At 40.1% G+C, this 23,664-nt stretch overlaps 3 protein-coding genes across 7 annotated transcripts in view; 1 reads left to right on the top strand and 2 right to left on the bottom strand.

The window, feature by feature from the left end:
* Positions 1-1,836: 1,836 nt before the first annotated feature.
* On the bottom strand, positions 1,837-15,889 carry LOC134875273 (protein phosphatase 1 regulatory subunit 36). Of its 3 annotated transcripts, none has more exons than XM_063899776.1 (11): positions 15,736-15,889; positions 15,444-15,508; positions 15,263-15,340; positions 14,401-14,537; positions 13,912-13,981; positions 13,724-13,822; positions 13,365-13,505; positions 11,248-11,290; positions 5,025-5,254; positions 3,380-3,580; positions 1,837-2,379 (listed from the first exon to the last, which is right to left on the bottom strand). In XM_063899776.1, exons 1-11 carry the CDS (start codon positions 15,763-15,765, stop codon positions 2,103-2,105), a joined length of 1,371 nt encoding a protein of 456 aa, XP_063755846.1. In that variant the 5' UTR covers positions 15,766-15,889; the 3' UTR covers positions 1,837-2,102. The 3 variants fall into 3 exon arrangements, with proteins under 3 accessions (XP_063755846.1, XP_063755847.1, XP_063755848.1); XM_063899777.1 differs by lacking the exon at positions 15,736-15,889 and adding an exon at positions 15,646-15,693; XM_063899778.1 differs by lacking the exons at positions 15,263-15,340; positions 15,444-15,508 and having other exon boundaries at positions 15,736-15,843.
* Positions 15,890-16,557: 668 nt separating this feature from the next.
* LOC134874994 (probable thiopurine S-methyltransferase) lies at positions 16,558-20,039 on the bottom strand. Its single transcript, XM_063899325.1, has 9 exons — positions 19,631-20,039; positions 18,838-18,964; positions 18,436-18,528; positions 18,134-18,266; positions 17,685-17,737; positions 17,525-17,599; positions 17,189-17,274; positions 17,035-17,079; positions 16,558-16,864 (listed from the first exon to the last, which is right to left on the bottom strand). Exons 2-9 carry the CDS (start codon positions 18,933-18,935, stop codon positions 16,746-16,748), a joined length of 702 nt encoding a protein of 233 aa, XP_063755395.1. The 5' UTR covers positions 18,936-18,964; positions 19,631-20,039; the 3' UTR covers positions 16,558-16,745.
* The window catches only part of LOC134874992 (exostosin-1c), an 84,597-nt gene continuing 79,884 nt past the window's right edge, over positions 18,952-23,664 (top strand). The window contains exon 1 of one of the 3 annotated variants that reach the window (XM_063899324.1): positions 18,952-19,029. The gene's annotated coding sequence lies outside the window, so the exon portion shown is untranslated. Of the gene's footprint in view, positions 19,030-21,617; positions 21,851-22,029; positions 22,873-23,664 lie in introns of those variants that run through there. The other 2 variants (XM_063899322.1, XM_063899323.1) reach the window with 2 other exon arrangements.

Raw genomic sequence — 23,664 nt, 5'->3', positions numbered from 1 at the left:
GTACTGCCAACCTAAATTCCTAAGGCACCAACTTAGCCACACATATTACCAGTGAGTTCTGCAGAGACAAGGAGAGGCCAGCAACATATAGATGTGTGAAACGCAGACGGTAGTAGAGAGGTCATTGTGAATTGTGTCAGTGTTACCTTAAAATCTCAAAATTACCCATAGTAATTTGGTTAAAATGTGAAACCACTCTGTTTGCCATTACCAGATGCAAGTATACAATAATACTGCAGAGCTTAATCACATGGTGTCACGTCCTTCACATGGCTACTCTTTATCACTCAGATGGAAATAATTGTGAGTCACAGACTAATTAGAAAACTTTACCAATTAGTGCCACTGCTGGTTCTTTTTTAGAAAACAGAAAAACTTTTGAAATGAATTTGAAAGGTCTTGAATCATTCTGACTGTTTACAAAGACTATTCTGGATGCAATGATTCATCAATTGCAGCTTTTATGTGAAGAATTAACTTGAAAGTTGTTTAACTTTAATTCAAAATCGACCAGAAATCCAGCCATTTTATCTTAATTATGAATCATCCTTTGTTGATTGTGATTTCCACAGCTAGAAGGAATGCAATCAAGAGATAATGACACTGATTTGGTTCAGTTTCCTGGAATATTTTGAAACCTAGCAGTTAAGTTTATAGCACCAGGTGGTACCTTTCAGGGAAAACATTGCTCTATTCAGAGTTTACTAGAATCCTGCTAAATCCTGCTGTATTTATGGATGAAGAATAGAGCAGTGCATTTTCTTTTGAGATCTTCACCGCTGATGTATGGAAGCATTTCTAATATATTCAAAAGGTCATTTAGTGCTTATTCTATTTTTCAGGAGATATAAATGAGAAGATAGATACCACTCTTAAATGTGTTCTGATGAGTTAAATATTCTTCTGGGAATGTATGTGGTGCTTAGCTTAGCTTAGCATTGAGACTGGCAGAAAGCTAGCCTGTCCAAAGGTAACAACAATATCAATAACACCACATCTTAGGCTCACTACACAATCTGAAGTGTAAAAGCAAATCCTGTTTTTATGAAGGATGTGTACAGGACCTTTTATTAGCACTGGTCAGTAATGCTATGGCATCCCAGCTGGATGCCTGACAAGTGGTTATGGCCAAGCTGCACCAAGTCCCTCTTAAAACTGTGAATTGTTGTTTTCCATTGAATTTTTTTTAACGGAGTAAACAAATGAGGTAAGCGTAACGAATTAGTATTTGTTGAACTGTTGGAAGGAGCCAGGTTAGCTTTTTAGTCTTTCTGCTGAACTAAGCTAACCGGCCGACTTTGATAAAACAGTGGAGCACTTTGATTAAAACCAGTGTAAACTTAAACCAAGAGCATTTAAAAAACCCAAAACTTTAGAATATAATTCGTCACCCATCCCCCACCGTGATGCACAAGATTCCCAGGCTGCCTCCTCCTCCTCCTCCTCCTCCTCCTCCTCCTCCTCCTCCTCAGAGGGCTCAACTTTACTCCTAGTGTCCAGGATTACGTAGCCAATTAGGGCAAAGGCAAAGCCCCTTCTGATAAAAAGCCTGGCTGATTGTAGTGTGCGCGTGTGTTTTTGTGTGTGTCAGTGTGTTGTGAGGAAGCACAAGGACACAGAATGACAAAACGGAAGCCTTCAAGTATCTAAAAGAAAAGTGAACACTGTTCTGGATGAACTCTGTGTGATAACTGTATAATTTGATTTCCCAAGTACACATTATCCAACGTGAATTATGCATACAATGTGCTGGACCTCCTTCATTTTCATATGTGAATTGAATATATTTCAGACTCTACAGAAATTGCAAACCGTCAAAGTTGTTATGGATTCCATTATATTTTATTCAACAGCACCTCCAGCTGGCAAATAAGAAACTGATATAAATTCAGGTGCAAATATGGGGTGTGTGTGTGTGTGTGTGTGTGTGTTGACAGTCCAGGGGTGTATTTCTGAAAATGAGCCACACACCCGCATAGCAGAAAGAAAACTTGAGTCATTCTCTTTTTGGACCCTGTAGGCTGTGCTGAGGAATGTCTTTGTTACACCAATAAAAATGCACGCTCGCACTCAAAACATTCTGCCACCTTCACACATACACATCATTCAGTATGTGAGGTCAGTGCCTCAACGGTAGCTGTAGAGCGTCTTGTGTTTGAGTGGGGGGTGCAGCCATATCTGGCACGGCCTGTGGACTTGGGTTCCATGAAGGATGACCTGCTACCTCCAACATGGATGACAGGCTGATCCTCACTGGTGTTACTAACATCACTCTCTGGTTCGTGGCTGTAATCCTCATCTGTGTTGTTCTCCTGCTCTCCATAGGGCATCAGGGTGCTGTGGCTGAACTCTCTCAAGGGCTTGCCGAGAATCCCAAAGCTGATTTAAGAAGGAAAGAAAGTCAGTTTCTGAAAGGTATATATGCACAAAACACACAGGAATTAAACTTAATATCTCCACATATGTGAAAAGTAATTTTCTATGAATAATTTCACTTTTTAGGTTGATTGATGATCTAGTCAGATGCCAATAAAGATTCCATTTACATATGAAATCAAAGCGCTTTTTAACACAATATGACCCCGGAGAGCTCTGATAATAGAGTCATGGGGAGTGGGTTTTCCGGCTCCTAATCACAAAAGGGTTTAGTTTTTCATACTACTTCCTAATTTCTAAAGGAGTTCAAACAAAACAGGCAGGAGAAAGGAAATACTTTTCTTATGAATAAAAAAAAAAGGAAGAAAATTAAAGCTCATTACAGCTAAATGTCCTTTAAACTAATCATTACTAGTATCCAAATAGAGCTACAAAGCTTCGCTATATTCTTTCATTTACACAGAATCAGATGAGTCCCTTTAATGCAACAAGAGTCACTGTTCACCCGCTGTGGCTTTATGAAAATGTAAGTGTATGTTTTTAGCCGCACATACATGGCTAATGGTATAAAATATTAAAACTTTGGAAACACTTGAAAGCAATCAAGAGACTGGTGAAAACAGTCAAGCATATAGTAGGGTGAAACACAGATCCTTCTTTTATGAGTTTTGTTGACCAAACCAGAATGCCAAATGCCAGATAAATGACACCGATAGCATCCACATGCAGATCTGCGTCCGCTGGATGACTGGTATTGCGTCTGGTGTGTACGCACCATAAGTGAATAAGTATTTGCTAACAAGTTTGCCACAAGCACTTGAGAAGGTAATGGCTTATCAGTGGTATGTATCCATGAGTTGTTTTGAAATATTTCAGGGCCAGTTGTGGTCTTTTATGCATCTGTACATATAGCAATAACCGTGATTTTACAAATATCCTTGATCAACCTACACAGATCACATCATGTGTTATATGGAGCATATTGGGTGATGTTGTGCACCACCTGAGAGTTGCCAGCTGCTGGTTGAGGTCCTCCATCAGGGCCTTCGTGTCACAGTGACCGGCCTGCAGCAGGATCTGCCTCCCGGCCCAGCTGCTGAGGAACAGATGGGGAGAGCGCTCTTTGGGCGAGGGCAGCAGAGACATCATCAGTGGGGATCGCTGATTAACTATACTGCTGAGGGCGGGACGCCTCTGTGGCACTCTGAGGGAACAAGTTTGTATATCAACAGTCAAACGGAAACATGCATAATGTAAAAAAGTTGTATCGGAAAACACACACAGGGCAACAAATGCATTCATACTGGCTTGACTGGTGGTAAGAGTGAGAAAAAACACTTGAACACCATTAAAGATCTGTCTGTGAGTAGTTCATTTACACAGCCAGCTGTATAAACATTAGACATTCCCCATGTCTTCCATTGTGTCATACAAACCCATAGTACTCATGGTTACGCTTAAGCAAATATCCCAAACTAATCAATCAGGTAAGCTTTAATGTGAGCCAAATTCTCAGAATCCAGGTGCAAACACCAAAATATATAGTGTATGTATTTTTTAGACCATTTTTTTTTTATGTCTGCAACATAGCTGGAAGCAGAGCTGATTCTGCTCCAAAATCCTTTTGTGTACAGCCACCCTCAGGAGGAGAGCGAGCTTCAAACTTAGCTTTTTGATCGTTTGGTCTCAACCTGACAGCAGGAGCGAGCTCTGATAGCTTACACTGCTGTCAATCTTGTTTCAGAAACAGCAGCAACATAAAACAGGCTGTCAGACATTCCCTCCGATCGGACAAAGCTATGAATCTGTCTACATCAATCATCAAGTTCCAGCTGGAGGTTCTGACAAGACATCCATCAGACAAAGACAACTTTACAGCCATGAAGATACTGTTCCATTAAATGTTGAATTTCTGAGGGACTGCTTACACAAATTGGTGATTAGACAATACATTGTATCCATTATAACTATATTTATATTAACAATGGATAATATGTTTACTTCTACAGTATAACAATATCATATCCAAATACTTGCATTATCCTGTGGGAAATCGGGTTTTATTGCAGTGTCTCCAGTTTAAAATAAAATAAAAGATACATAAATAATATATAAAATACAAAATATTATTATAAAGTTAATGGAATAAAATGTGAAATGCAATAAAAAGCTTATAAATATAGATACAAATATTTGTATAAACATAACAAGTCAATGAATAAAATATGAAATACATTAAAAATATGATTTATATATAATAGAAAAAATAAGAAGTTAAGAAGTTGTAGTAAAATGTTTAACAAAATGTACAATACATTGAATACAAATATTGATATAAACACATAAGAAGGTAAGGAAAAATGTGCACCTTGTAATAAAATATGCAACATGTATACTACAATAAAAACTATGGTGTGTAAGTAAAAATGCATGCTGTAACTCTCCAGTCACCTTCAGCTCTACAGGGTTCATACCTTTGTTGAAGCTTATTGATTTGGTGTTCAGGGCTGAAACTCTTTTGCTTCACCACTCTCATAAGAAATGTTATTGACAGCAGCAAGCAGCCGTTTTCAGCGACAAAAAAAAGCCATAAAAGCCCACAGCGTGTCACCTTTCCTTGACTCAACCTTTTCTTGGCTTTAACACACCTGTGCTTAAATGAGCTATTACATTCCGTCTCCTTGGGGTCAGCTTCTCCCGTCTCCACTGAACCATTAACGGCAGTGAAGGTCGTCCCTGAGTCCCCATCAGTCCTTTCTTGCACTGCCGTGTTAAAGGTGTCAGAGTACAGAAGACGCCCCACCTCCTCTTGGATGTCCCTCAGGTCCTTCCTGCCAAACGTCACCCATGCCGCATAACAGAAGAAGCTGTACAAGCACTAAAAACAAAGGGGGAGGGAAGAGTGGGGAAAAGATGAGGAGTTCTATACTCAAATAAATGTAGTCCTTAAACCAAAAGTTAGACAATCATGCCATTTCAACACCGCTTTTTCCTTCATTTGCCATGTATAAGACTGTGTCTGAAAAGGTCATAACAGCTTTGCCTGAAAAGGGGGTCATATACAGAGCACGCATTAAGCTGCTGCTGTTGTTTGTTTGATATTTCCCTCCCTGTCCACCCACCTGGTTACAGTAGAGAGCCTGTCAAAGCAAAGCACCTGTGTTGAGTCAACATCTCCTCCCTCTAACTAATTCATTAAGGCCAGCGGGCAGAACCGGCACTCAATGTCTGTCTGTTCTGCTCACTGCCGTCTGTATTCACAGATGGTGAGCCGGCCTCATGCTCACCAGCTGAAGGCTTCATTTATTTCCCTGTGCAGATGAGGCAATGCAGCTTCAGATGTTTCAACATGCTGGTTTGGGGAAGAGATTTCAGGTCGGTTACAAGTCAAATCAATCCTGGCATTAAGTTTTCATTTTTTCATTTGAGTTTCACATTTCCCTCTCTAACTGAGCAATTCAGCATTAATAATGTTATTGATATAGATAAACCACTGCATATATTGTATATTTACACATTATTTGTACATGTATTGTTACATATTATACCCTGGACACATTTTAAATGTAACTTCTTAGACCTTAGGTCCTAAGTGTTTTTGTAGCTTTTAAGGTTCTTTGTATATTTTAATTTCAATTTGGTGTAAATACTTGTCTTTAGCATTTTCTATTTTAATGCTAGAAAGTTCCTTAAAAATACTTCTTTTAATTATCTTTTTTTTTTTTTTTTTTTACCAATCTTTTTATTGCAAACAAGTCCTAATCCAGACAATGACAAAAAGTAAGAACAGTAATAGTCAATACAACACAGTACATGTGTATACAAATTACAAAATTAAGACAATGGGGAATCAAAATGATTTTAAAAAAAGGAGTGCATCATTTCAAAGGACCTCATTGAAAATAAAATAAGAAAGATGTTATGCTCCATAATCACTTCAGGGTCCGTAGAGAGTCCTTGTTTACAGTTTTATTTTTTATTTTTAACCCCCCAACCCCCCACCCACAGGTGTGGTTAGGCCACACATAATAAAATAACTGAATAAGTCAGATGAAATCATAAATATTTAAATTTTAAAAAATTAAATAAATAAAAAGAATAAAGTCAAGGCAAGCAAAAACAGTCTGTAAGAATCCGGTAAATCTCCATCTGAAGGCATTGTAAGACATCCCGTATCCACTGATTATGTGTTGGTGAGGAAACATGTATCCATTTAAAAAGAATACAGTGTCTAGCTAGTAGAGTGGGGAAGGCAATGACATGGCGTATAGTAGTGGGCACATTCTCAGATTGGGGGAGGCCGAACAATGCAGTCATAGGATTAAGGTCTATCTAAGGCCTGTTCAATGGTTCCAAATATGTCAGACGAAAATTTGTCCAGCTTCGGGCAAGTCCAGAACATGTGGAGATGATCAGCTGGGGATTGATGCATCAGTTACAGGCATCACTCTGATCCGGGAATATTTTAGCCAGCTTAGCGTTGGTAAAATGAGCTCTGTGGAGCACCTTGCACTGGAGTAGGCCATGTCTAGCACAGATAGATGATGTATGGACTAGGTTGAAAACATCACTCCATTGATCATCGGAAATGTTGCTACCTAGATCACGCTCCCAGAGCTCCTTAAGAGGTACCATAGGGTCCGGACTCAGAGAACAAATATGGCCATAGAGAACTGAAACCAAGCGGTTTTGATCAGGGTCGAGTGTGAGAAATGTATCAATTGGTTATTCGGGGGGGCGGTTAGGAAAATGGGGAAATTGCGTTTTGGATAAAGTGCCTGACTTGGAAAAAACGGAAGAGAAGACTGTTGGGCAGGTTGAATTTGACTGACAGGGACTCAAAGGATGAAAAGACTCCATCCTCGTAAAGGTCATCAAGCGTTGCGAGACCACTGTTCGACCAAACACGGAAGGCCGGGTCAGTACATGATGGGGAGAATAGGTAATTGTTTGAAATTGGGGCATGAACCGAAGCTCTATGTAACCTGTGCTGTTTCCTGAATTGGAGTCAAATGCTTATGGTGCTAGTAACAATCGGGTTACTCAAATTTGTATGGGTCGCTACAGGGAGCTGAGAGCAGATTATAGAGTTTAATGAAGCAGAAGTTGACAACTCGATATGTACCCAAGGTGGGCAGGGGCCTGAACGTTTACAGTTAGTCCAATAGAGGAATTTGTTAATGTTAGAGGCCCAGAAATAGTGGCGAAAGTTGGAGAGCACCAGGCCCCCCTTCTGATTTAGGGAGTTGGAGACACAACCTTCTAATACGCGCAGGCTTGTTGTTCCAGATGAACGCAGTCAACTGCTTATCAAGATCAGTGAAAAAAGATTTATTGATGCACACTGGGATGTGTTGGAAAAGGTAAAGAAACTTTGGCAGGATGACCATCTTTATAAGGTTGACGCAACCCGCAAGAGACAGGGGAAGGGAGGCCCACCTAGACATATCAGCTTTGCATTTATCTAGTAGTGGCTGAAAGTTTTTAGGGAAAAGGTCTTTAAAAGAGCTTGCAACACACACCCCCAGGTATATGAACCCCTCCACAACCCTTTTAAATGGGAATATGGATTGGGGAAGTGCCTTTGCCGTTTTATTTACAAAAAAATGCTTCGCTCTTTTGAATGTTTAGTTTGTAACCTGATACACGGTCAAATGGATCTAAAAATTGACAGTATGGGGGGGGGGGGGGGGGGGGGGGGATAAGGGGTTTGAGATCATAAGAAGAAGATCATCAGCGTAGAGAGACAGTTTATGAACCATGCCGTGACGCGTGATGCCTTCAAACCTATCATGGCTTCTGAGCCAGATAGCGAGAGGTTCAATGGCTATATTGAACAACAGCGGCAAAAGAGGACAGCCATGGCGCGTACCACGTTGGAGAGAGAAAGGGGAAAATCGAATGCCATTAGTGTGTACAGAGGCAGATGGAGAGGCATATAGGAGTTTAATCCAGGAAATAAATTGGGAATCAAAACCAATTTTATCAAGAATAAAAAATAAGTAACCCCACTCAACCTTATCGAAGGCCTTCTCTGCGTCAAGTGTCACTATGACATCGGAGATGTTAGTGGAAGGAGAGAAAATGATATTGAGCAACCTCCTTGTGTTAAAAGATGAGTGTCTCCCCACCATAAAGTCATTGGTCCAACAAAATTATATCTGGCAGTACACGTTGGAGGCAGATAGCCAGTATTTTGGCCAGTATCTGACAGTCCAAATTTAACAGTGAGATTGGTCTGTAACTGCCACATGAAGTAAGATCGTTGTCTTTCTTGAGAAGCAAGGATATAGAGGCAATGGACAATGTTTCCGGCAATCGGCCAGTCTGGAGAGTCATTGTACATTCTAGCCAAAATCGGTGCTAACTTGGAAGAATATGCCTCATAAAATTCGACTGTATAGCCGTCGGGCCCAGGAGACTTCCCACATTTTATTGCATCATGTATCTCAAGGGTGGAGATGGGGCTTCCCAATTAGCTAGTGATGTTCTCGTTGATTTTGGGGTATGTTAAGGAGTCGAGAGGATTGGGGGTCATGGCGGGGATCGGGGGACATTCGGAAGTGTAGAGATTGGTGTAAAATTCCAAGAAAGACCTGTTAATATCAGCTGGGTTAGAAGTAAGGTTGCCATCGGACAATCTGATTTGGGAATTCAATCTTATAGAGAGAAGGAGAGGGAGAGGAGGAGTATGTTTCATCGAGTAAGCGAAGCTCATCGCAGATTTCTGAAAGCCTTTTCTCTTACGTGCAGTGTACGAAATGACCTGTGTCCGCACAGTGGCCTTAAGAGCCTCCCAAAGAATACCTCAACTAACATCGGAAGTGTCATTAATTTCAATGTAGGAAGAAATCTGAGTGGAAACATAGTCTCTAATTTCACGGTCTGACAGCAGGGGAGAACTGAATTTCCATAATGGAGGGGGGGACATACCAAGAGGGAAATTAATGTCAACCGAGGTGGGAGAATGATCTGAGATGGCTATAGGATCGTATTCGCATGAATTGACCAGATGAATCAAATTGTTATCGAGTAAAAAGAAATCAATTCGTGAAAAAGTGTGGTGCCTGTGCGAGAAGAAGGGAAAGGCTCTACTTTGTGGGTTAATAAGTCTCCAGGGGTCTAAGAGTCCTAATTGTGATGCATTGTGCAGTGCTACCTTGGCCGATTTGGAGAGAGTAGATTGTGTGAGCGATGACCTGTCGAGACTCACGTTCTGGAACCAAATTCCAGTCCCCGGCCACAATAATACGATGGTTGTCGGCATTGGGAATTCGAGCGAAGAGGTTCACAAAAAAATGATCATCATCCCAGTTGGGAGCGTAGATAGAAGCTAGTATTACTGGTGTGTTCTGTAGCATGCCCGAAACTATGACATAGCAACCATTAGGATCTGATATTGAATTTGTCAATTCAAATCTGACATTCTTGTGAATAATAATTGCTGCCCCTCTGGCTTTGCTGGAGAATTTTGAGTGGAACAAGTGGCTCATCCATGCCCTCTTAATACGAAAGGATTTAAGATGAGTTTCCTGTAGTAATACTATATCTCCATTAAGATGTTGCAGCTGTCTCATTACCTTACCAATTTTAGTAGCGTTGTTCATGCCCTTAGTATTCCAGGAAACCAGGCGCACTCCTCTACCTGTCGTTGTCATGGCGGAAACCAGCTAGGAAGTTCCGGTACCAGAACAGTTGGCTGCAATAAAATCCTTGGCCTCAGAAACGGAGGAGAGTCTCTTCCTGGCTCCTTAAGTGTGATGTTAAACCTCGCAGGGAAAAGCAGTGCTGGCCTGAAGCCCCGTTGATAAAGTTCAGACATCACCTCTGGGTACTCCCTTGGTACTTCAACAGTGTAAAGTATTTAAATTTCTGTACAGTGTATTTAAATACTTCCCATGTATTCCACATATGTATATATTTCACATCCTTAAATCTTTATTGTTGTTATTGTAAATATTCTTCTCTCTTTTTGTGCTATTTTATTTATCTTATTCGCATCATGTGTGTTGAGTTGTTGGAGGAGCATGGGATATAAGATTTTCATTGCCAACATATACGTTGTATATGCTGTGCATATGACCAATAAAACCTTGAAAACCTGCGCTGCTCCACTATTTCAGAAGGATAATCCTCGTATATTGCAATGGGGGTCCCACGGTACTGAAGCTTGCCTCTCTCACAGATGATCTTATCTTTCTGCTGGAATCTGTGGAGCCTGATGACCACGGGTCTCGGTCTCTGACCCGGTCCTGGCTTGTTGGAGAGTGTACAGTGTGCTCTGTTGCACTCCGGTGGTGGCTCAAGAGCGCCGTCACCAAGGACCTCAGACAGAAGCTCAGAGAAGAAGATGGAGGGTTGAGGCCCTTAGATGGACTCAGGTAGGCCAACGATCCTGATATTGTTATGGCGGCTGCGAGACTCGAGGTCTGTGAGCTTAGCTTGTAGCTTGGTATTATGCTCAGCTAGCTTTGCACACGATTCAGAACGTTGTATGCGTCTGTCTTGTTCGTTAGCGTTGGATTCAAGCGAATTAATTGAGTGGGTATGGTCGGAGACTGTGGTTTGAATGCAGTCTAGTTTGGCTTCGAGCGTAGATATAGTAAGTAAGGAAGTCCTTCTTTTAATTATCTTTATATTTTTCTTAGATTGTTTATGTTCGCACCATCAGACACCAAAGCCAATTCCTTGTATGTGTTACGTACCTGGCAATAAACCTGATTCAGATTCTAATTGATTATATCCTAAAATGGAGTAACCCAATTTCTCCCCGGGATAAAAATAAAGTATTCAATCTATCTATTCAGATTCTGATTGAATTAAGGTGATTAGCACATTTTCAGCACATTGTTGGATTCTTATTGCACTTACCGCATGCAGCAGCCAGTCTGTGCTGTTTGATATCATCCGGCCCCTGCAGAAACATAAAAAGGGTTGGTATGTTGTGGTGAACTGTGATTGTTTGAGTTTTTTTGTGGTTGATGTGATGTTTTTAGGCACCGGGTCCCGTATCTGGTTTCGAATATGTTTGTTTTGCATGATTATGTGACTATATATATATATACAGTGGTATGCAAAAGTTTGGGCACCCCTTAGGAAAACCACTGCATCAGTTTGTCACTTGCTGAGCTTTTGAAGCAGCAACTTCATTTTAACATATGTTATACCTTATGGTAACAGAAACATCTCAGTAGTGAAATAACTTTTATTGGTCAAACAGAAACATGTTTATGTGCATTCAAACAAAAATAGGCATGTGCATAAATTTGGGCACCCCTAAGAAATAATTCCATTAATATTTAGTATTGCCTCCTTTTGCTGCAATAACGGCCTGTAGACGCCTCCTGTAGCCACAGACAAGTCCCTTAAGCCTGGCAGGTGGTATTTTGGCCCATTCTTCCACACAAAACGTCTCCAGTTCAGTCAGGTTTCTTGGCCTCCGTGCATGGACAGCCTTCTTCAAATAAATCCATACATTTTCAATGATGTTAAGGTCTGGGGACTGGGATGGCCATTCCAGAACATTGTACCTGTGCTTCTGCATGAATTCCTTGGTGGATTTTGATCGGTGCTTAGGATCATTGTCCTGCTGAAAAATCCAACCCCGGCGTAGCTTCAACTTTGTGACTGACTCTAGAACATTCTTGTCAAGAATCTCCTGGTACTGTAAGGAATTCATGTGGCCCTCAACTTTAACAAGTTTTCCAGTACCTGTGCTAGCCACACAGCCCCATAACATGATAGATCCTCCACCAAATTTTACAGTGGGCAACAAGTTCTTTTCATTGAATGCAGTGTGTTTTTTTCGCCATGCATACCTGTTCATGTTATGACCAAATAACTCAATCTTGGTCTCATCTGACCACAGTATTTTGTTCCAAAATGCTTCTGGCTTGTCCAGATGTGCTTTTGCATACCTCATGCGACTCTTCTTGTGATTAACACTCAGGAAAGGCTTTTTGCACATCACCCTTCCAATGAGCTCTTCCTGGTGCAAAGTACGCTGGATTGTGGAACGGTGAACAACTACACCATCAGCAGCCAGATGTTGTTGTAGTTCTCTGGAGGTGGTCTGTGGCTTCTCTGTGACCATTTTCACCATCCTTCGCCTGTGCCTTTCCCCTATTTTTGTCGGCCTACCACATCTTTCCTTCACACGGACTGTTCCTGTGGCCTTCCATTTCACAACTACGTTTCTGACTGTGGAGACAGACAGTTTAAACCTGTCAGATAATTTTTTGTACCCTTCTCCTAATTTATAATGTTGGATTATCTTAGCTTTCAGGTCAGTGGAGAGTTGTTTTGAGGTCCCCATCTTGCCACTCCCTAAGAAAGAACCTAGGCCAGGCACAGCCAGCTATTACCTATGTTAAATAGCCTTTTTCATGATTGGTTCCACCTGTCTTTGTAATTGAAGGTCTAATGAGCTAATCAAAGCAATTTTGTGCAGCAACCTGTCAGCTATAAATCCGTACAGGTGTTGAAATGAATGCTATTTATAAGGGTGCCCAAACTTTTGCACATCCCATTTTTTGCATTTTATTTTATTATAATAAAACTATGTAATGCTACCCTAAGAATTTTGGTCTGGAAAACACTAAAACGTCTACATCTTTGTAGGAAAACAAATGTTGTTGCTGTGATCTTCTATTATAAAGGAAAAGCAAATTGTCATGAAATCTCAGAGGGGTGCCCAAACTTTTGCATACCACTGTATATATATATATATATATATATTTTTTTGAATCCTCTGTGTTGTTGGAAACAATATTTCGATCTCTCTGTCTGTACACACAAACTGAAAGATTGACAAAAAAGTTGTGTTTGACTTGACCACAGAAGCCTGAGCAGAGCTTCTCAGTTATTTAGGTTTACTTTGGCTATGCATTGGTACCTAGAAGGTATTACGAGGGATGCACCCTGGTATCAATACAGTGAAAACATTGCAAAAGGGAATAGTTATTTTCTCAATCTGAACAAACACTCACTTTTGATATGCTGTGTGTAGATGCTGTTCCATCTCCAGGTCCATTATTAGGCTGAAGTAGCAGACTGCCAGCTTCTTTTTTGCCATCTCCTGTTTGGCCACAGCCTCTGCCATCATCTTGTGCTCTGTGATGAGGTCTACACTGGCAGATTGGTAAGAAAGAAGGGGTGAGGGTGTAAACATACAGGACAGATACAAAAGAAAAGTGAATATATAAAGAACATTGGTCAGAGGCACTGGTGGATAAAGAGAGGGAAAACCACAGATAGAGACACATACATTACAATACAGGCAATAAACACCAGCCTGTAGGACACATGATGGCAATATACCAAACAGACAACTTATTGTCACACGTACGCCATTGAAGACTTGGGTGTATTCTGCAGAGACTTGTGTTCAAAGAAACAGGATAGGTAAAGGAGAAGGGCAGTCAGGACGTCATCAAGAGCTTTGCACCTATAGGGCACAGTCAAGCAAATAGTATCAGTAAACAACTTATCTTGAAATCATAAATACAAAAATGATCATGTCTTTGTATTCCTTACTTTAATACAGCCATGAAGCTGAATGGAATTGGAAGCAAGTAATTCTCCTGTAGCAAACCCACAGCCACCTCTACAACACAGAGAGTAATGTCAGTAAAGGGTTAAAGGTCATCCAGCATGCAATGAGTATAAAAATATGTCACCTTTTAGCCGAATAACTCCATCATAGGGCAACGTTAGGTATAGTTTTGCATTAGATAGTAAGATCAATAATTCATAGATCAAACTTGATGTTGGATTACTAAATGTATTGTTTAAAAACGATGAGCAAATCTAGCAAAAAATATATATTTGTGTCCCCCAAAACTTCAACGTTCTTTGAGGGTTACTGTTGGGATAAAAGCACAAGCTCTGAGAGAAATGGAGCAAGTGATCTAATGCAAATCTGCATCTGTTCAGCAAATTACCAATGCTTTACACGAGAGAAGCGTAGCTGACCCAAATCATACAGTTTTATTGTTATGATTTCAACAACATATTGAAACTTGCGTTTAACATCATCAGTTGTAATGCAGTCTCCTCGCCGCTTCATCACAGAGGACCTGTATGCATACAGATGAGCAGGGCGCAGGCTCTTTCTAATGCTCTGGCGCCCTCTGTGGTTCAACGTGCAGATCTCAGCCAGCCTGAGCAATAAGAACATGAGCAAATGAGTGATGAACATGTGCAGGTTAGACTGTGAAAGTTAAAAGCAAAACATTGTATGCAGTTAACGATAGGTTATTATAAGGCTTCTTTTATTTTGCCTTTTGAACAACCATAAACAGTTATATAATGTAGGCAAATACTTATATTTATAAAGAGAAACTTTTGAAAGCTGCTTGTTGTTGACCAGTGGTGTCAACACTACGGTCAGGGGGCCAACTTCGGCCCTGGTTCAATTTTTAATTGGCCCTCAGTTAAGTATAACGGAATATGGCCCACTCCTGAAGCTTGTCTTATACTGTGCTTCTTAAATATATGTAAAACAAATATTACAGTGTCCATGTGTTAAGAAGCCTAATTGTCAATTAAATTCATTTAAAGTTGAAAACATTTTCTAACAAACTGTAGTTGATCAAAATAAAAGGCCAATAAGCAATCTGAGGTTTCTGTTTCAAGGGATAAGCAGTCAACACAATGTTTTGTAACAAAGTTAAAATAAGTCAACGTTCTTATGGAAAGCTGTGATGTAGCCTATTTAACCATGTTCAATTATAAAGAATAATTGATCTTAATTTGTTGATGTTGCTAACCCATAACTTAATTTATGAGGCGATATACCTCACCTCTAGTGAGTAGCCCAGCCCATCATATTTTTGTTTGTTGCCCTTAGTGAAAAAAGTTTGGCCACCCCTGTTGAAAACCTTACCACTCTGCTCGCTGTTGAAGCTCTTTGAAATTGACATTAGTTTGCTTCCTTTTTCTCAAAACACGCTCCGCTGCTGGACTGCAACAAAGAGAGAGATGTGCACGTTACAGTTCAATGACGTCTTGTGACTGTTAGCACGTGCATGCTACTGTAGCTAGTAATTAGGCCCCGCTGCACTCACTTGACAAACTCCACTGTTCGACTTTCATCCCTCCACACCCAGCGGCCTGAAGGCTGCACACTCACCTGAAAGGTATTTCCCAAAAGTCAGACCTTTAATATGCCACACATAATATGAATTGTAAATATTGACTATTGACATTACAATAAGATACTTTGACATGTTGGACGGTTAACGTGAAATAAAACTGAAGCACACACACCGGTAGGTAGTAGGGTTAGCTAGTTGTTGAGAGAGTTGCCTGCAAACGTGTAAACTGTTTAAGTGTGTCCATCTCAATGCGGCTACTTACGCTTTGTAGCTCCTCGGATTGTTTCGGCATTTTTGTGTGTCCCAAACTTTTTACAGGTTAGCTAGCATTTCTTCCTTAGCGTTTGCTAATGTTAGGTACTGTTTCCAGGCAACAACCAATCGTGGAAGAGGCTGCACTCTGACGTAATGTTACATGTTACCTTAAAACAAATGCTCAACATGAGCTTGATACCGAATGACTGTCTCATTTTATAAGTTTCTTACATGTTCTTCTGCAGTATGTGAAACATGACTTCTGTCTTGTGGGACTCACACATCACAGCTGTAGAGCATGGTTGAAAAACAATACAATGTCATGTGTGATTTTTATTTTTTTTTACATTTTGCAGCTCTACAACTCTAAGATCCCAAATAACTCTTACTACAAGTGATGATACTGGAGTTTTTATAACAAGGATTAAGTTTATAAAATTACAAATGTTTTTGTCTTTACTGAAATTTGATACTTTTTTGTAGAAGGTAATACTTTAATTCATCTTTTGTCTGTACCTACAATGAAATATTTGAGACTCATAACTCTTGATTTAAGCAAAGACTGTGTTATCATTGTGCATTATTAATGAATAATGCCTATGAATTAAAAACTGCATCATATCTGTTCCAGGATATTTTTAAACCAACTTCATTTATACTTAATATGTAAAACACTGTCTAATTCAATCTGTGACCCCCATCATCCCTTTTCCCCTTGCTTTGATTGGAGTTACATTCATAGCCTTTATAAAACATGCTATTTTGAACTGTTAATATAGTCAATAATACACAACAGCTACACAACTGCTTTAAATAAAGTCACAACATCTTGTCACAAAATATGTTTTATTTGATGAGGCATTCAAAATACTTTCTTGACATTATATTTCCTTGCAGCTTGATTCCCCCACCAAAATGGAATTTTATCAAAAAGGCGTGCAAGCATTAAAAAAAGTAACGGCTTTTGCAATTAAATGCCTTTGCCTTTCTAAGCTTTATGATCTAGCAAGTTAGTGTTTAAATGCTCTTTGGAGTGATGATGTGTACATGTTCATTCAGGTAGTCCAGCCCCCAGTCTCGCTGTCTGTCTGTCAGTGAATCGAAAGACTGCAGCCGTTCCACATCACAGCTGTTTCCTGAGGAAAAGAAAAGCACCATTAAAAGCTGCAAATTAATTTTGTCCGCAAAGTCTAACATGCATCAAATTAAGTACCACTTTTTACTGCACCTCTTTAATTGGCTAATTTATTTTGTGTTTAGTGATAGTACAGACACACTAAGCCTGATTGCTATTAATAATACTTACCAAACAGGCTGTTCACCTGCTCGTCAGGCACCAAAAAGGGAGGACCTGAAAGACGAACAAATGTATTTTTTTTTTTTCACCAAACGCATCCAAAACTTCATTTAAACATGAATCTATACACCGCCTGATGTTCAGACACAATGTGGACATTTACCTTTGTACAATTCAGGATTGTACAACAGAGTATCCAAAAGGTATCTGCAGTCTTTGGCCATAAGAGAAATGATGAGTGCAGCATACCTGTGTTATTGTGAGAGAGAATATAGTCAGACAACACTGAGCGTGTTCAGTTTTATTCAACATTTTAACAAACTATGTTTTCTATAATAAACTACCTGAGGTTTTATACATTTTTATTTGTGTAGAGTTATGTAAATTATAAAGTGATTTTAATGGGTTTCCAATTTAAAAGATCATAAGCTGTCACATTTTTCAAATACACAAACATTTTTTTAATAAATACAATCTGTTTTGTTTTGACTTAGCGTACTTTTCTCTGTCTCTTGGGTTGATGGCCACTAGAGCTCCCCTGTCCCAAATGGCCCCGAACTGACCTCCGATGGAACTGTACAATGGGGGGGAAAAAACATGTTAAATATTCACATTTACATACCATCTAACATCTTTAAATGTGACAAACACATACTAACCTTGAGAAGTTGTACAGGTCACATTGATACAGGGAGATGTTTTTCTCTGAGCCCTGTGGAAAAAGAAAGGTGGATTACTAATGTTGTCAATTTGTGTCGATAGAACATGTTTTTTTTCCCGGCAATGCTCCTACATTTTGGTCCTATAACTTGATTTGTACTGCCATGTGTCTTAGGCAAACACAAGATTATGAATTACTACATCTGCAAACACAATGGCTGCATTTTTTATGTCCCATATGCTTTTATTCTGTCAAAGTAACATTACTTTTTGTCCTTATGAAGCGCATAATTTTGTCAATGAATCTGTTCTTATTTCCCATGTGACAATAATGCACATTTTACCACATTAAAAGAAGACATGATGAATTGTAAATGCAGAGCTGTAATTAAATCCATTATTCTCTAACAATGTTTCAAAGAAATATGGATGTTTATTGAGACCCTACCTTGAAAACCTTTGCTCCAGGTATGGCAGGAACAGGCTCCTCGCTGTAGGTCATATTGTTGTCCTCAAAGAACTGTTTTATAGCCTTTTCAGATATCTCTACCCCTACCACTGAATGGCCCATGTCTGCTAGCCTGGGATTCAAACAGCAGAAGGAATTTAGGGTCATGCTGAGCAAAAGGTTTTCACTATAGTGTGTATGTACATTTTTAATAGGAGCTGCCTTTTTAATTTTTTTGCAAAAATGATAACCGAAAACACCATCTGTGATCTTTCTTATTGGATAGTACATTTGTTTCATACCACTTCATATCTACAGCTTTCCCACAGAGAGGAAAGAAGAAGCGAACTCCAGTTCGTCCTGCAAGGACTCTTTCGATGTTGCTCTCCAGCATCCTGTCAGAAGATAAACAACAGCTGTAAAGCCATACACAAGTCATTCCTGCATATGTCGTTTTTTAATAGTTAGGGTTACATCATCACTTGCTTTTATAAAAACAGAGATGTAATCTATGTAGGGATGGCGTGTTTGGACTAAATAAGCCTAGTTCATAGACCGTATGTGCTTCGGTGCAATCATCTTTATGGGATCAGTGAAATTGTGCATTTGCCAGTATATGTCATTTTGTAAAAACACATAAGCATTTAGAAGACTTGTGTTTTCCCTTATCCCACCAAATGGACAGATCAAAGTGTGGACTTTACTTGTGTACATGAGGCTGATGGAAACCAATTCTGTCATTCTGCCAGCGCTCCTCCCATTCTCCAAGTGCCATGACCCGATCCGCCTGTGGTGCCAGCATGATGCTTACGTGTGACAGACCACAACTAACTACATGGAGCACAGAGAGGGCAAAGAATGGAGAGAAACACATTAATATGTGGCTGGAGACAGGGGTGAGTGCCCATGATTCATACAGTCATATGTTCATGCACATAAATGCATTCCAAACAGGTGCACTGTGAATGCATGAGTGAAAACTGAAAATAACCAAGGTATTTGAGCAGTAAACAAGCTTGTAGGGTAATACAAGTCTGACCCTTCTGGTAAATAATACCAGCTGTAGTCAGAGCAGTTGGTTAAAGGTCATATTGGCTATAGAAGAACATGTTCCCTATAATGTGCTAACACATTGTAAAAATGAAAGGTTTCATCTTTTAGCAGGCCTAATTACATCTCAAAATGTGTTGATCCAGCTTCTTGCAATACAATCATGTTTAATATTCACGTGGCTTTTCAATCTGACGTCATGGGTGTCTTACAAAACATCCTGCATTACAGAAGTCTAATGTAAAAACATTGGAGTGCAATACTTTGGACCGATGAGTTGAGTCCATCCAATATGACTATGAGCAGAAGCGATATCATTGTAATGCATAACAATGTCATGCTAGTCCTCGCTTACCTAACAACAGCCTGATATAACACAAAACAAATAACTTTTTTTTTTAAAAGAACCTGAATCCCTCATTGTTGCAAGTTATAATGAAAGCGTACCTTTTGTTAATGAAGGCAGCTAATATTTGCACAGCAGCACACCAGCGATTCAACGATCGTGAGACTGATTCAATCAACACACGGCTATCTGTGTGGCAGATTTCCTGAGTAAGGTCTGTCAGGTGAGCCTTTGTCTCACTGCTCGGTCGACAGCCGTTGAGAAAATTACAGGATAGTTAAGTAAAAATGGTCTGACAAGCGAAGCCGTATACATCCAGTTCTTATAATACATCCATATGAGAAGCTCGTGGATTTCAAGTGCAAAATTCAACTGGTTTCACTTCTGGTTTGGGAGGAGCTTTATGATGCATTCAGGTACAGGGGACATATTGGATATCACAGTATGCGACTTGAAATCATTATCTCACTTTTGAATGCTTGCCCCAGGGCACATCAATATTGTTTATGATCACAATAATCACCAGGAGTTATTTCCTGTTGATGATATCCTCCTTGTATGTGCTTTGTTGTTCTCTATTGTTTTGTTTATGGATAGAATAACCTGCAAAATGCACTCATCCTCACAAGGCTTATAACCTCATATGTATAACTAACTACAAGGCTATGTATATTTGTTCATATTGTCTGAAGAGGACATCTGGGGCTGTTAGAGCTTGAGATATTAATTATTGACATTGGGAACTGTGTTATATTTAAAAATAAATCCTTACTCAGAGTACCTAAGTTATTATTTATCTCTCCTGTTCATACAAGAGAACTTTAACCAAAAGTAAACTAACAATGAGGCAAACAAAAACAAATAGTACAACATTAGAGGAACAAGAGGGATTTATAGTATACAGTGCCTCACGCAAAAAGTGTGTGTCTGATCTGTATAGGAGGAACAAAGGTTTCTTAATACTCACAGGGCTGCTGTGGAGATGCACGATGAAATGGATGCCCACTTGATACCAATTAATTCCAGAAATGTGTTTAGTAGAGCTGAACATATTGGCTATTTTTTCCATACAGAAAATAAAATAAAATCCAAAAGATATTATTTATTATTATTATTATTATTATTATTATTATTATTATTATTATTATTATTATTATTATTATTATTATTATTATTATTATAGGCAGACCTAAGCCTACTGTGTATGTAGCCCTCATTTATGTTGTCATGGATTGAAATGACTCATTTAATAATTAACAGTTGTGTCATCATGATTCTTATTCCACCGGGGTTTTCCCCCCCCCTTTCGCTTCTCTGTACTCTGCATGCTGAAAGCACACAGACTCTGACAGCTGTCACTAATCCTCGGAGAGCCTCTGTGCTGGTGCTCAGTGATCAGCCTCTTCTTCACTCTTGATTCGGTTCAGTGCTGAGCTGGAGCCAGGAGGCAAATCCACAGATAAGATATTCTTCCAAAGTTAGACAAAGTGAAATCTGGGGGAAGGAAAGAAAGGAGGATGACTTAATCCGCACACAGGGCGGCGCAAGAGTCTCAGACAGGTTTCACTGTTAGGCGCTCAGTCACCCTCCTCTGTTTCCCGTGGTGTACGTATATATGTTGTACGTATATATACAGTATATGGTTGTACCCCAGGTTGGCAGTTACACATTTAAAAAACTCTCACTACAAAAATATAAAATTGATTCCTAACATTCTTTTTGACTTGTTCAAATCTTTAATGTGGTGTTTGGGGCTTAATTGTAAGTTATATTAGATGAATAATGTGTTAAACTACGTATGCCTATCTATTGCCACCCCATAAGTGTGATCTTATAATCAAACTGCTAACAAACAAAACTCTCCCACATTGGTCTCCCTGATAGTAATCATATTCATGGCCCAGTGTTTACACTGATGTTATTGATTTGTTTCCGCAAAGGTGACACGATTTCTATCTTTAATCCAGCCGAATGAATATGCTACATTTTAAAGGGGCCATGAATGTGACGCCCATCCATTTCGGTTTAACTGTGCGTAATTCGGTGTTTCCAGAGCGGGTTGCGCGGGGTCGCATCCAGATGTGTGTGTGTTTTTCTTCACGCTGCAACGAAGACGTCGAGCAGCCTCTGGGCCAATCGCTGCCTCCCGGGGGCGGGTCGTGTTTGGACGGTTGTGGATATGGAAAATGGACAATTTAACCCGCACATTCATCATTCATATCCCGACGGGGAGACCTGCACGCTGAATTGATTCGCAAATGCCCGGCCGTGGTGTGAAAAGGAAAATTACCAGAGAGGGGAAGAGGCTGGTTCGCCACCCGGTAAGAGCGAGCTCTGTCGGGGGGAAGTCGGTGCGCATCGGGGATCGTAGCCTGCTGTGTTAATTCTGCTGTCTGTGTTTGGATTCTGTGTTTCTTGTAGATGTATATGATAAAGGAAATGATGAGCCTGCTGACATTATAGATTGTGTTTTTGTATTTATAGTTAAAGAGCATTCTAAAGGCATCAATAACAAGCATGCTCATAAAAATACAACTAAACGCTGAACTGCCGGCTGACACATGTCACAGGTTACTATTATAACATTAGAAATACAGTGCGTTTTCCCACCATAGGGTAACCTTAGGTGCTTCCATCTCCTGTTGTATTGTTTGCCTGTCCCCCAGCAGCAGCGCACCATGGTCACTCACGCTGCTCGGATGTTGAGGTGGAATTGCAAATGTTGGAGGCAGCCCTCGCGAACATACAAAGAGGCAAAACAAGAAAGAACCTTTTGTTATTATGTTGCTTGGCAAATAGATGGAATACTAAATATATAAGGTCACCATAACCTGAACTCAGTGTAGGTTCAACAGGGATACTTTAATTCGCCACTGGTTTATTTATCGTGAGGACTACGAAGTGACTGTTGGAGCAGCAGGGAGTGATGATTTGCGATTCATTGGGCTCTGAGGGAGAGAGGTGCATGCTGGATAATAAAAGAGAACCCGAAATATCTGCAAATGCGAGATCTGGGAAATGTTGATAACAGACACGAGGGGGCGGTGGGACTATCTGCCTCATTAGTTGTTGTAGACGCGCCCGGACAGTGGGTATATGTTTGCGCTTGGTCAGCCTTGTAGGATCGTAAATCGAGAGTGTAGGGGTCGCCCCATGAGGAGGAGAAGTTGGTGTTTTGATCCTCTGCAGCTGGTGTCAGCGGCGAAGTGAGCGGTCGCAGCTCAACAGATCAGTGCGCAACTGTTCTGCTTCAGCGGGACTGGAGGGCCGGAACCTCCCTGCCCACAGCTCCATGAACCTGCTGCCGCCACCTGCATCGGAACTTTCTAGCATTTTGTAACAGGTAGGCTGAACAGCTTGACAGAGAGACTGTCACATATGTAACGTCCAAAGACTGTGGTTGTGTTCATTCATGGACCTAACATTACTGTTATTCTAATGCTATTCGAGATAATTATTCATTATCTGGGTCCGTTCAAAGCCTCACATCTACTCTCTGAGCTTTTGGAAAATATTCAGAACACGTTTGAATCTTTTGGCAGAGGATCATCTTCTCCCACTGCTCAGATGGGCTGTGGGCTGCACATTACTCTGCCACATCGAAGAATATTAAATAATGTTGCCACTTGTTCAGCTGTCATGCTGTTTCTGAGTGCAACCAACTGAATTTAACGTTAACTGAATGGAAAGTCTACTTTGCAGAGATATGTACTGATGAATATGGTGAACAGAAGACAGAGGTACTGACAGTATATGGCATCCAGGGAACATATGGATTGTATACAAAGTGTCATGGCTTCGCTTTAAAGTCAGTCAGAGCAGTAGGGAATTCCATTTACAGGAAAGTATTTGGAAACACCTGACTTAATAGCTTAGTTTCATGTAACAAAAGAAACACACCACAGGGCTATATCTCCACGCAGTCCAAATAAAGACTGCTTTGTTCTGGCTTCTGTTGGTCTTGGATGCCTCTCTTGCTTTCAATACATTAGCCACTAGCTCAGGGAAGAGACAAACATTACATTATTTCCTACTAAGTGCTCCATGTATTAATAAATCCCAAAATAAACAAACAAGGCTTTGAGGGTTCACTGCTGCAATTAATTACAGCTCTCTAGTTATATTCTTTTGATAG

Source organism: Eleginops maclovinus, chromosome 13 (genome assembly GCF_036324505.1).
Source record: "Eleginops maclovinus isolate JMC-PN-2008 ecotype Puerto Natales chromosome 13, JC_Emac_rtc_rv5, whole genome shotgun sequence".
Classification (NCBI taxonomy): Eukaryota; Metazoa; Chordata; class Actinopteri; order Perciformes; family Eleginopidae; genus Eleginops; species Eleginops maclovinus.
Note: the sequence above shows the minus strand (reverse complement) of the source record. Positions and strands in the feature narration are given on the sequence as shown.

Excerpts from the sequence above, each read along its gene's own strand:
- LOC134875273 (XM_063899776.1), bottom strand. The coding sequence starts at position 15,765 with ATGCCGAAACAATCCGAGGAGCTACAAAGC. Across the intron at positions 14,538-15,262 it reads CTTCAACAGCGAGCAGAGTG|GCTGGCTGAGATCTGCACGT; the intron begins GTAAGGTTTTCA and ends CTTATTGCTCAG. Across the intron at positions 13,823-13,911 it reads AGCTTCATGGCTGTATTAAA|GTGCAAAGCTCTTGATGACG; the intron begins GTAAGGAATACA and ends TGTGCCCTATAG.
- LOC134874994 (XM_063899325.1), bottom strand. The coding sequence starts at position 18,935 with ATGCTGGCACCACAGGCGGATCGGGTCATGGCACTTGGAGAATGGGAG. Across the intron at positions 18,529-18,837 it reads CATCAGCCTCATGTACACAA|GATGCTGGAGAGCAACATCG; the intron begins GTAAAGTCCACA and ends ATCTTCTGACAG. Across the intron at positions 17,738-18,133 it reads CTGGAGCAAAGGTTTTCAAG|GGCTCAGAGAAAAACATCTC; the intron begins GTAGGGTCTCAA and ends CTTTTTCCACAG.